At 36.8% G+C, this 13,107-nt stretch overlaps 1 protein-coding gene across 2 annotated transcripts in view; it reads left to right on the forward strand.

Annotated features, from left to right (window-relative positions):
• LOC150089760 (haloacid dehalogenase-like hydrolase domain-containing protein 2) overlaps positions 1 to 13,107 on the forward strand; it is a 71,594-nt gene that overhangs the window by 5,124 nt on the left and 53,363 nt on the right. For both annotated transcript variants that reach the window (XM_090368786.1, XM_090368787.1), the window contains exon 2: positions 2,709 to 2,917. In XM_090368786.1, coding sequence (XP_090224912.1) covers positions 2,709 to 2,917 — 209 coding nt within the window. The remainder of the gene's footprint in view (positions 1 to 2,708; positions 2,918 to 13,107) is intronic.

Raw genomic sequence — 13,107 nt, forward strand, 5'->3', positions numbered from 1 at the left:
ATAAAATAAATAAATTTTGCATATTTGTAGCGTACACCACTTTTTATCATTTTTAACATTTTTTATTTTTTTTTGGTTATTAATATACTGGCATAGACTAATAATCAAATAGACCGTGGAACACTTTATTTTGGTGGGCTTTGCATAGGGAAGTATGTGTAGAGGTAATAACATCTATGAAAAAGTAGCAATGTAGTGGTCTAATATGCCATTCATATGCGATTTAGCCTGGAGTACATGGGTGGAAGGAGAGGGGGAACCGATATCATAACTAAATTTGTTCCTTGTATAAATTTTTTTAATAATCAGTATTTCGAAATATTATTATTAAAATAAATGGTCATGGATTTGTAGTTGAAAAAAAGAACTTTAAAATGAGAAGCAAGTACTTCTAGTATTGCAACTGTAGTTGATGAAGATGAACACAATATTGTCACACCTCAAAGTGAGGATGAACAATCGCAGCCTTTTGTTCCCCAAAAATCCAAAGTGAAAAAACAGTAACCAACTAATAAAAGGCAAAACCTAAAGTTTAATGACAGTTATTTGAATTTCGGCTTTACATATGTTGGAAATAAAGATGCTCCTGATGCATAGTGCATCATATGCAATAAAATATTAGCAAATAGTTCTTTGGCTTCTGATAAACTTATGTTTTGTAAGTGTTCCGTAAATATATTGTGAGATGAACCATGTTCCATGACTAAAAAAGTTTGGGAAACGCTGGTCTATCCATTGCTTTATAAGATGGCACCTCTTTGCCCCTGCTGGCAAAGTTCCTGTGATCAGTTACAGAATCCCATGAATTCTACATTTTCTAGAAAACTTCATATCAGACTGTATGGTTATCCCTAAGTCTTTTATATCACCTATTAACTTACATTAAAATGTTTTAATAGAGTAAGCAGCTTTATTTAAATTTTAAAAGAACAATGAAAAATTCATATATTTAAAAAAAAATTCCGTCCTTTCAAAACTTAATAAGCATGTTAAAGCTGTAGCAGATGGGGAAAAATGGTCTTTCTTCAGCCTGAAAGGTAAATGGGGAAAATCAAACATAAAAGTCACATTAATAACAGTTAAAATATGAGATTCCATAAAAAGAAATGTGTATAAAAATTTGTATGTGCTTTAAATTTGTGTACTGTTAATGAAAAGACTTGACTAACAAGTCTTTTCATTAACAGTATCAAATGGCCAACTCCAAATGTGAAATGTTTTCATTCTATTATGATTAATATCAGTATTAGCTGTATAGTATAGTGTAAAAGCTGTGGACATTCTCTGCACTGACTAAAAAAAAAATAAATAATATTAATAAAATAAAGTAAAAATAATATAATCAACGATGATAATAATAATAAGATAACTACCTCTGCATGTAGATAACTATCCAGTTGACCTTTGAATTTCTTCAAACTGTCAGGCTCAACTACCTGCAGAGGTAACTTGTTCTTGTAATCAACGACTTGCTAGCTAAAAGAAAGCTTCCTATAATCCAATCTAAACCTCTTCCCCATAATTTGAATTTATCACCACTAGTTCTGGAAGCCTGTATAATAGCGAAATCACCTTCATTCGTTTTACTATCCTCTCTCAGATCCTTATAGACCTCAATCATGTTCTCCTAAGGCACCTGGTTACCATGCCCATATAATCAAAGTCTTTCCTCATGTGGTTGCCCTTTTGAAGATCTCACCATGCGAGTTGCCCATCTGGGGACACCCTCACGAAACAGTCTTTTTTTTAGATGAAGTATCCATACTTGGACACAACCAAGTGCAGTTTACAATTGCTTTATACAGTGGGATTATGATCTCCCTATCTCTACTGTTTGTTGTTCATCATATAATAGGATATGGGTACCATGGGCTTTTCTAGCCTCCTGTTATTGATCTGTATCAGCAACCTAAGATTCATTTGCTGCCTGGTATATTGTAACTTATTTATGGTGTGAGAATGTTTGTGAAACTTGTTCACAGGATTGAGAACTTTTGCTCTTGTGGGAAAACTTGGCTTACCATAATGCATTCAGTATCATGGATGAGCAAATTGTATTGTCATATTCTCTAATCAATGTTGATATCACTGAAAAATAATTGAATTTGTTAACTCATGGACATGGTTACAAATCTTGTAAAAGTGCTTGCACACTTTTTAGGACTGTGAAGGAATTTCTCTGGCAAGCAGGTGGCATGGTGTTCATTGTAAATTGCTCATAGGTTAGACAATTTATAGATACAATTTCTAAACAGTCAACACAAACATTTTAGGGTCATTTTGATCTCGCCAGAGGTTTCACAAATTTTTAATGAACTATGTAATAGTTTATTAAACTATGGTAATAAACTACAAAGAACTGTGAATTGCAAATGGGCAAACTTTGAATAGCTTTAGTGTGAAAGAGCTAAAATAAAGTGGCAGTCAAAATGATCCTTGTGCACCTACCAGTGGGCTAACGATACCAGTTGATGACTGTGCCAGATTATAAAATACAGGACTCGGTCATTTAAACTGATCATTTCCCGGTTACTCTTTCAACAACAAGCTCCCAGTGAATAAGTAACTAACCTGATATTTACAGAATTTAAAAAAAAAAATTATTGTCATATTTTGTTGTTTCTCTTTCCTCTTTCTTGGTTATTAAAAAAATGTGGCTTTGATATGAATGGGTAACTTTTTTTTTTCTTTTTCCTTTTTAATTCCAGTCTTCGACAGAGTCAGTTGAAGCTACGTTTTGTAACAAACACTAGTAGGGAATCAAAGAGAGTGCTGTTTGAACGGCTAAAAGAACTGGGATTTTCAGTAAGACGAGAAGAAATATTTACCTCGCTGCTTGCTGCTAAAGATTTGATTGAGTCTAAAGGTTTCAGACCCATGCTAATGGTTACACCAGAAGCAATGGAAGAATTTGAAGGTAATTGACAAAATCCACTTGGATAATTGGTTGGATAAAGTACTCTGATTATTATACTTGTTACCCTAGAATGTACTAAGTTTTCAAAATGAATTTAGAGAAAAATGCTAGTTTTTCAATGTTCATATTTTCTTTTTAGAAAGAAGACAATAATGTATCACATCGTTGTTCTTGTGTATATAATTAGTGAACTTAAAATAATCATGTGCAGTTTTTCTCATATTCACATATCAGATTTTGTGATTCAAAGTGTGGTTGTTCTCAAATATCATGCCATTTTGACTAATATTGATAGATTGTGAATTCCATATTTCTTAAATGATGTCCTCACTGTCCAGTGTTTCACTAATTCCAAGAATTTTTTTTACCACTTCACAGAAGGATGTTGAACTTCTTTATATGCCCATTTGATGCTAAGATGTGAAAAAAAAGGTTGAACTGCTTCACATATATCCAGTTGGTGCAAAGATATGATTAGGTGCATTGATTCATTTTATGTTTTAGTAATAACAACAATAAGATTAATGGAGTTCTGTTGGAGTTCTCAGAGAAGGAGCAAAATAAGACTTGGATTCAATGGGCTGCAATTGGTTGAGATTTGCAGAGATGGTTGTTATTGGTTTTTAGGTACATCGTCAACTTATGCCATATTACATCACTGCGTATTATATCTCCACAAGTGTGTGTTCATAAGCTGAATTTGTTTTTGTGCAGGATGAAAAATCCAAATAACAAGTGGAAATTGGCTAACCACAACCCTAATTGAAGATATTCAGAAATTGCTCCAGCTTGTGACAGGACCCAGACCTCGCCAAACAACATGTCAAAACCATTAAACTGTCACAGTGAACTCCAGAGGTGGAGGATGAGAGAACTACAAAACATATTATTTAAGTGTTTAAAATCTGAAATAAAGACAATTTCATTACATTTAAGATGTGGTGCATGAAAATATGTAATTACACAATTATATGCATACACTACCAAATGTTATTACAATGTGGCTTATGACCTATGTTAAATTACGTCATACTCCATGTAATGCAATAAGTAACGGTAATGATTGAAAATAATAATACAGTGTAACCATAATATACTGTGCCTGGTTACACTGTGTTTCAGATATAATACAAGTGCAATCCTGTCCACCAGGAGGGTCATAAAAAATATGCATTTTATGGCAAAATGTGAATTTCACAATTCACACTAGCAGAAACAAACTCTGTACCTCACAGAAGGAAACCAGCTACTGCAATGGTTTGCAAAGTGTAGACCACTGAGCTATTGTATTCTCTTCTGTGGAACATCCACTCAAAATAAGACAATTAAATTTTTATAAACAACAGTAGTTATCTGAGAGTAATTACTGTAGTTGCTTAGTTTCTTCCCCATCTCTTCAATTAGAGATACAATGAAAAATACATCAGTGAAATATTAATTGGACACTTGTAAATCTAAGCATTTTCCTCTGAAAGGGAACCCAGCTACCATATTTGCAATATATTCAGTTATAAAAAATTGTGTTGCACTGATGAACAGTTTGTATATTTTTATTAATTACTGCTACTGGCTGCAATTTCTCTGTAATTATATAACATAAAAACAATAACCCAAAAAAAACATTAATCTCTCAAGGTGGCTGCTATTCTGCAACATGCGTAATTTCAAGTTTCACGCGCTGTGAAGGGTGATAAATTCAAAATGAATTTTGAAGTGCTGGTCAAGACTTCAGAGGCAGATATTTTTGGGATATCAGAGATGTGGTGTCATGCAGATATAAGAAATGCAAAATTGGAATTTAGGGAATACAATGTATACAGAAAGGATAGACCGGATAGGAAAGGAGGAGGGATTATGCTGTTTAGTTAAGAAACACATAAATTCTAATCTTGGAAGCTACTAGGCTCTTCATACCAAGAAATACTGTTCAAGGTTTAGGCCTAAATGGATGTTAGATGAACTTATGAGACTCTTGGCAGAGAAGAAAAATGCATAGGATGCATATAAATTATCAAGCTTGATAAATTATCAAGCATAGCTTATATCTACCAAGCCTTTGGTAGATATAAGCTAGTCTGTAATCAAATCATAAAAGAAGTTAGGCAAGCGAAGGCAGTTTACGAGAAATCTTTGTAAAGGATGCAAAGAAAAAGAGCAAAGTTTTCTTTACTTATAACAACTCTAGAAGGAAGGGGATGAATCAGGTTGATCCACTTGATGTCAATGGTTTGGCTTTTTTTGGCACACTATGGCCATAGTTGCCAATGCGCCTAATAAATCCCTAAACCAACAACAACGGTTCGACTTTTGATGATCCTGCTCAGATAGCTAACAAACTGAATGAGTATTTTTGTATCTACATTAACGCATGAGAAATTGTGTAGGGAAGTGGAGAACAGAAGCTTATTAAACTCTAACAGGGAGCTAAATAATTTTGTAATAACTGAGAGCAAAGTGGAAATGAAATTGTTGAAGTTAAACATAAGAAAAGCACTTGGGGTGGATGGGATCTATCCAGTTATATTAAAACAGGCAGAAAAGGAAGGAAGCAAACCATTAGCCATGATTATGAGAACATCCTTGAACTCAGGCTAGGTCCCCATGGACTGGAAATGTGCAAATGTATTCCCAATTCACAAAGGGGATGAAAGGGTGACACGAGTAATTACAGACAGTAAATTTAATTTCTGTTCGGGGGGGGGGGGGGGGAGGGAATAATGGAGTCACTGGTTAAACGAGCATTGCAGGATTATCTAGACAAGACTGCAGTGAAAATTCAGACACGGCATGGATTTGTTAAGGGTAAGTCTTGTTTGAACAATTTGATTGAATACTATGATGTGGTCTCAAAGGAATTGGATGCAAAAAATTATTTTGATATCATATATGATATCTTCATGGACAAATGTTATTAGTGGAGTTTCCCAGGGTTCGGAGCTGGTCCGATTGTTGTTTTGTGTATTCATAAATGATATTGATGAAGGTGTATCAAGCTTAATGTCCAAGCTTGCAGATGATACAAAGGTTGGCAGGATTGTTAACGACAGTATGCTACTGCCATTTGATCTAGATAAGTTGGGCAAATGGGCTGAGAAGTGGCAACTCAAGTTTAACATTGACAAATGCAAAGTACTGCATATGGGTAGCAATAACCCAAAAGAAATGTGCCAACTGTGTGATACTACACTCAGGGAAGTGGAAAGTGAAAAAGATCTGGGGGTAATTGTGCAGTGAAATATGAAGTTTGCTGAGCAGGCAGTGCTGCCAGGAAAGGTCATGGAGTCTTGTCAATGATATATAGGCATTTTGCTAGCAGGGACAATGAGGTGATTATCCCATTGTACAAGGCATTGGTCTGGAGGCCTCATTTTAGGAAGGATGTAGAGTTGCTAGAACGAGTACAAAGAAGGGCAACAAGATTGGTGAGGGAAACAAAGGGGTGCTCTTACCAAGAAAGGCTTAAGTTCTGCAATTTGTAGTGCATGGAGAGTAGAAACCTGTGAGGTGATCTGAATGAAGTATATAAGTCCTTGAATGGGTTGAGCAGGCTGACTGATGAGATTCTTCCTCTTGCTCAGATTAAGAACCTGAGGGGCCATAGATTCAAATTGAGGAAAGACGGTTGTAGAATGGATGTGCAGAAGTTTGCCATTAGTCAGCGGGTGGTTGATTGGTGGAACAGACTTCCATCTTTTGTGGTGGAAGTTGATAGCCTAAATAAATTTAAGGCTAAGCTGGACAGGCATTTGGAACAAATGGAGGGGTGAAATGGGAGGTGTTTTTTTTTTTAGTAGAGGCATATGATGCAAAAAAGCTTTGCTTTCTTGCGTCGTATGCCTCTACTAATGCTAATATACTTGGATTTCAGGAAGGCTTTTGATACTGTTTTACATAAAAGACTGCTATACAAATTGAAGCAGTATGGCAATTGATAAAAGGATGGTTGCGTGAGAGAAGACAGAGAGTGATAATCAATGGACACTGCTCTTTGTGGACCAATGTTATTAGTGTAGTCCGCCAGGTTCAGTATTGGGTCAATTGTTGTTTTGTATATTTATCAATGATATTGATGACGCTGTATCAGGTGTGATGTCGAAGTTTGTAGATGACACAAAGGGAATGAAAAAAAGTTTTCTGGGTAGTGCACACAGGCTGCCAGAGCAGGAGCTGAGGTCCTGTCAGTAATATACAGCAGTTTTGCTAGCAGGGATAAGATGTGAATATCCCTTTGTATGTCAGTAGTCAGGCCACACCTTGAGTACTGTGTACAGATCTGTAGGCCTCATTTTAGGAAGAATGGAGAGTTGCTAGAATGAGTACAGAGGAGAACAACAAGGCTGGTGAGGGGAACAAAGGGATGCTGTTACCAAGAAATGCTAAAGTTCTGCAAATTGCAGCATTTGGAGACTAGGCACCTCCAAGGTGATCTGATTGAGGTGTATAAGGCTTTGAATTGTATGAGCAGACTCAGTGCTGATGGGATTCTTCCTCTTAGTCAGATTACGAACCTGAGGGAGCATCAAGGAAACACTTGTGAATAGATGTGTGGAAATTTACATTTAGCGGGTAGTTGATTGGTGGAACAAATTTGCACTTGTTTTTGTGGAAGTTGATATCTTAAATAAATTTAAGGAAGAACAGAACAAACATTTGGAGTGAATGGATGGGTGAAATGGGAAGTTTTTATTTATTTTTATTTTTTATTTTTTGGCTGATACTGCGTAAGCTCGCTTTCTTGCATCAGAGCTTTTTACTAATGCTAATAAGCTAGAAAATGTAAGTAACTAATAGTATCAAATATTCATAATTAGTTTTTTTACCTTTTAATAATATTTATATACATAATAAGCAAAAAATATATTAGCATTAGCATTAGTAGAGGCATATGATGCAAGAAAGCAAGCTTATGCAGCATCAGACAAAAAAAAAAAAAAAAAACACACTCCCATTTCACCCCTCCGTTCGTTCAAGTACCTTTCCAGCTCAGCTTTAAATTTATTTAGGCTATCAACTTCCACAACAAAGGATGGAAGTCTTTCCACCAACCAACCACCCACTGGCTAAAGGCAAACTTCTGCACATCTGTCTTTCCACAATTTGAATTTATGCCCTCTCAAATGATTATTCTGAGCAAGAGGAAGAATTCCATCATGAATTCTTCAATGCTCAAACCATTCAAGGCTTTATACACCTCAATCAGATCACCTTGCAGGTGCCTAATCTCCAGACATTGTAATTTGCAAAATTTAAGCCTTTCTTCATAAGAGTAACCCATTGTTCCATTCACTAATCTTGTTGCCCTTCTCTGTACTCGTTTCAACAGCTCTACATCCTTCTTAAAATGAGGCCTCCAGATCTGTATACAGTACTCAAGGTGTGGCCTGACCATTGCCTTATATAAGGGATAATCACCTCCTTATCCCTGCTAGAAAAATTCCTGTATATCATTGACAAAACACTATGAGCTACTCTTGCAGACCGTCTCTGCACCACTCAGAAAATTTCATATCTTCCTGCACAATTACCCCAGGTCCTTTTCGTTCTCTACCACTGTCAGCGTAGTACCACAGAGTTGATACGTCACTCTGGGGTTGCTGCTTCCCATATGTAGTACTTTACATTTTTTAATGTTAAACTTCATTTGCCACCTCTCAGCCCATCTGCTCAACTTTTCTAGTTCCTGTTGCAGCAATATACTGTCATTAGTGTGCTTAACAACCCTGCCAACCTTTGTATCGTCTGCAAACTAGGACATTAAGCTTGATATACCATCATCAATATCATTTATAAATATAGAAAACAACAATGGACCCAATACTGAACCCTGAGGGACTCCACTAATAACATTAGTCAACGAAGAGCAGTGTCCACTGATTACCACTCTGTCTTCTCCCACACAACCATCCCTTTATCCATAGCAGCAGTTTGCCTCCAATGCCACACTGCTCCAATTTGTGCAGCAGTCTTCCATGTGCGACAGTATCAAAAGCCTTTCTAAGATCCAAATATATGATATCAAAGTTATTCCCTACATCCAGTTCCTGTGTGACCACATCATAGTATCTAATTAAATTGGTCAGGCAAGATTTTCCCTTAACAAAACCATGCTGTGTCCGAGCTATAACTGAAGTCTTGTCTAGGTGATCCTGCAGTGCTTCTTTAACCAGTGCCTCCATTAATTGTCCTAGAACAGATGTTAAACTAACAGGTCTATAATTACTTGCGTTGCCCTTTGATCCTCCTTTGTGAATTGGGGTCACATTTGCACATCTCCAGTCCATGGGTACCTCCCCTGAGTCCAAAGAAGTTCTCATAATTATGGCTAAGTGTTTGCTTACTTCCTTTGCTGCCTCGTTTAATATAACTGGATAGATCCCATCCACCCCAGGTGCCTTTCTTGTATTTATCTTCAACAGTTTCTCCTCCACTTTCCTCTCAGTTATTACAAAATCATCCAGCTCACTGGCGGAGTTTAACTCACCTCTGGCATTCCCCTCCCTCAATAACTCCTCATGGGTGAATGTAGATGCAAAATACTCATTTAGTTTGTTAGCCACCTGAGCAGGATCATCAACAGTTGAACCATCAATGTCCAGTGGACCAATCTGATTCATCCCTTTCCTTCTAGAGTTTACATAGGTAAAGAACTTGTTGTTATTTTTCTTTGCATCCTTTGCCAAGGATTTCTCATAAACTGCCTTTGCCTCCCTAATCTCCTTTGTGACTTGGTTACAGACCAGTTTATATCTATCACAGGCTTCCATATTACCCATTAATTTATATGTATCCCATGCATATGTCTCATTAGTTGATCTGACATCCATTTAGGCCTAAACCTTGAACAATATTTCTTAGTTGGTATGTAGAGCCTTAGTAGCTTCCAAGATAAATTCTTTGAATGCTTCTCATTTTGAATTTGCTGTTGGTAACATCATCAGTTGGTCCTACCGTATAGAATTTAAATACTGTCTGAGACCACCGAAGTCACCTTTACAAAAGCAAAAACCCTTCCCTTTACTCCTGATAGTAGTTACCTCTTTGAGTAAATCCCATTTCAGCACACTGTGATTACCGCCACCTAGTGGTTCCTTTATCTGGCAGATCCTTAATGCATGAAGAATCACTATCGATAATCAGATCAAGAATTGCCTCCCGAACATGCTGATGTCGAAAACAATCATCCAATAAATCCACAAAAGCCTTGCTAGTGTGTGACTGACCAACCCACAAATTCCAGTCAATGTCTGGGAAATTAAAAGCCCCCATTATAGCAGGCCCCCGTTATAATGCAGTTCGCTTTACGCTGATTCGCCATAACGCTGTTCTTATATTATAACCCGCATCTGACTATAACGCTGTCACAGATCACTATAATGCTCTTTTACAGATTGCATTTTTGGCATATTTAACGAAATCGTTTCATTTGATGGAGTCGATAACTTGAAAATGAATAGCAAAACAGCATTAAAACGTTTCCCATGCTTGGTGAAAATTTCTTGCACACTAATTTAATTGCAGTACAGTCACTTGTTACATATTCTGAGATCAACATTTTTAAAAATGATCAAGTATATTGATTGTAATATTTGCATTATATGCATTTATCCAAAGTCTAGTCATCACTCAGTAAAGTATTAGACATCGTGCATAACGGACAGTTTACTTGAACATTGTATCGTGATTAATGCAACCAATGCAGTTCCATTTTCGAAGAGTTAATAATGGCCGATAAGAATGAAAAAGCAACGTCTGGGCGCAGTACAAAGACTATAAATGTAAGAAAATGACTGAATTTGAAAATTAAATTAGACGTTTTGAAGCAAATTGATTCCCGTCAACAACAAGCGGATGTGAGCCATAATTTAGGACCTGCAAGTTTAACTGTAAGAACAATTATAAAAAAATCAAGAATTAATTTTAGCAGTGGAGAAGATAACTGTTCCACTGCAAGCAACTAGGGCTAGGCCGGCTATTAGGATTGAAATGGAAAGACGTTAACTAATTTTATTGAAGATAATATCCAATGCAGAATTCAGTTAAGTTAAATATTATAAAAAAAAAGAGAGAGAGAGAGAGAGATTAGCCAATATCTGAAGAAAACTCACCTAAAAAAAAAAATATATGTGGAACCATTTAAAACTGGTAAGGGCTGGTTGAACAGATTTAAAATCTAGGGAGAAGCTGCAAGTGCAGATCAAGGAGCCGAAACTTTCAGAAAAGAACTTAAAATTATTGAAGAGGCGTACTAGGTGTTATATTTCTCAACAAGTTTATAACATAGATGAAGCAGGACTTTTGTGGAAACGAATGGCTAAAAGACGTTTCATATTGAAAGAAGAAAAAATATGCCAAGTTTCAAAGCGGCGAAGGATCGGGTGACTTTATTGTCGGGTGGTAACGCTGCGGAGGATTTAAAATTAATAGCCCTTTTGGTTTATTTAGAAGAGGGCCAAAGTTCAACCCAAAATTGACACATTTTTAATGATTAAATTCATCAATTAAATTAAATCAATTTAGATCAATTAAATTCATGATTTTAATTGGAATTTTAAGATTAATTTTGATACGTAAGTAGTTACCACATAATTATATACGTATGTAATGCGGAATATTTTATATGTACAAATATTTGAATATTAAATATTTTGACCGACATTTGTGCATCTTTTCACTACCGTTTATTATTGATTAGGAAATATCCTATGGCACCAACACAACTTACAAATACATATGTCACCTTATGGGAATGCGGAGCTCGCTTAGCGTGTATTCACTTAGCGCTCTGTTTTTCCCGAACGAATTATCAGTGTTAATCGGGGGTCACCTGTATAAGACACTCTGATTTACTGGCCCACTCTATTTCCTTGTACAGTTCCTTATTATATTCATCAGAGTCATTAGGCCTATAACACACTCTTACTCTCAATTTTGATCTCCCAATGCTTATGTCCCAACAAACTGACTCGACACTGCACTGTCCAGCCATGTCGACTGTCTTCACTTCCTTGGACTTTGTGTTTCTTAACTAATAGTATAACCCCTCCTCCCTTCCTATCTTGTCTATCCTTCCTATACACATTGTACTCCCCAAATTCCAGTTCTACATTCCTTATATCTGTTTGACACCACGTTTCTGATATCCCAACAATATCTGCCTCTGATGTTCTGAGCAATACCTCAAATTCATCAAATTTATTTTCCAAACTCCTAGCATTGGTGTACATGCAAGTATACATGCACATGTTTCTATTCTTAGCTACCCTAATACAACCCATGTGTTTACTTGTACTGCAATGACTCCCAGCACTCTCTGAAATACCTGCATCTTGTTTTCCAGGCTGCTGCTCATTCCAATACAAGCAGTGCAAGAATCAATCCAGTGGCTACTGTTAATCTATTAGTCCTTGTATCCCCCCCCCTGAATTTGGCGCATTATAGCCTTAGTTACTAATGCACCAATAAAATACAAATCAAATCTTGTACCCCCCCAAGCTAGCAGTTTTCCGACCCGCCTAACACTGCCTTGATAGCAGGCGCCTCCGTAGCCAGGAGAGAAGGAGCAGTAGTGTGTAGAACACGCTTCTTGATTAGACCGGGGTTCGAGCCCGTCGCCACCAAATATGGAGGATGCAGAAAGGTCAGGGAATGACCACCGCATATCCCGGAGCAATATGGCCTTAGTTGCTAATGCTCCTAAAAAAAACCAAAAACAAAAAACAAAACTGCCTTGATAGCATCAGCAAATATTCTTGCACACTTTCTATTTAAGTGTATCCCATCCCTGTAGAAGCAGTCTCTCCTGTTAACAAGTACAGACTAGGCTGAAAAAAATTCTACCCCTTGAGCCTTGCACAATCTTTCCAGGGCCAAATTGATCGACAAGGCTCTCATCATATACTCCCTCCTATCGTGTCTAGGTAGAATTGTAGACACTTTCAATTTCAACCCTAATTCTTGGCTTTTTTTCAACAGTGACCTGTACTTGTTAAGTAATTCTGCCAGTCTCCTACTCTTAATATCATTAGTGCAGCGTGTACAGCAATATCACCCTTTGTGCCCTTAAAAGGTGATATCTGCTCTACAATGTCATCAGCCTTTGCCCCTGGCAGACATACCCTGGTCCTGTTCCATCTATCCTTTTTACAAAGCATGTTTCCCGTTTCCCTGACAATAGCGTCACCAGCAACTAC

This window comes from Mastigoproctus giganteus, chromosome 2 (assembly GCF_048544385.1).
Source record: "Mastigoproctus giganteus isolate SK-2022 chromosome 2, ASM4854438v1, whole genome shotgun sequence".
Taxonomy (NCBI): Eukaryota; Metazoa; Arthropoda; class Arachnida; order Uropygi; family Thelyphonidae; genus Mastigoproctus; species Mastigoproctus giganteus.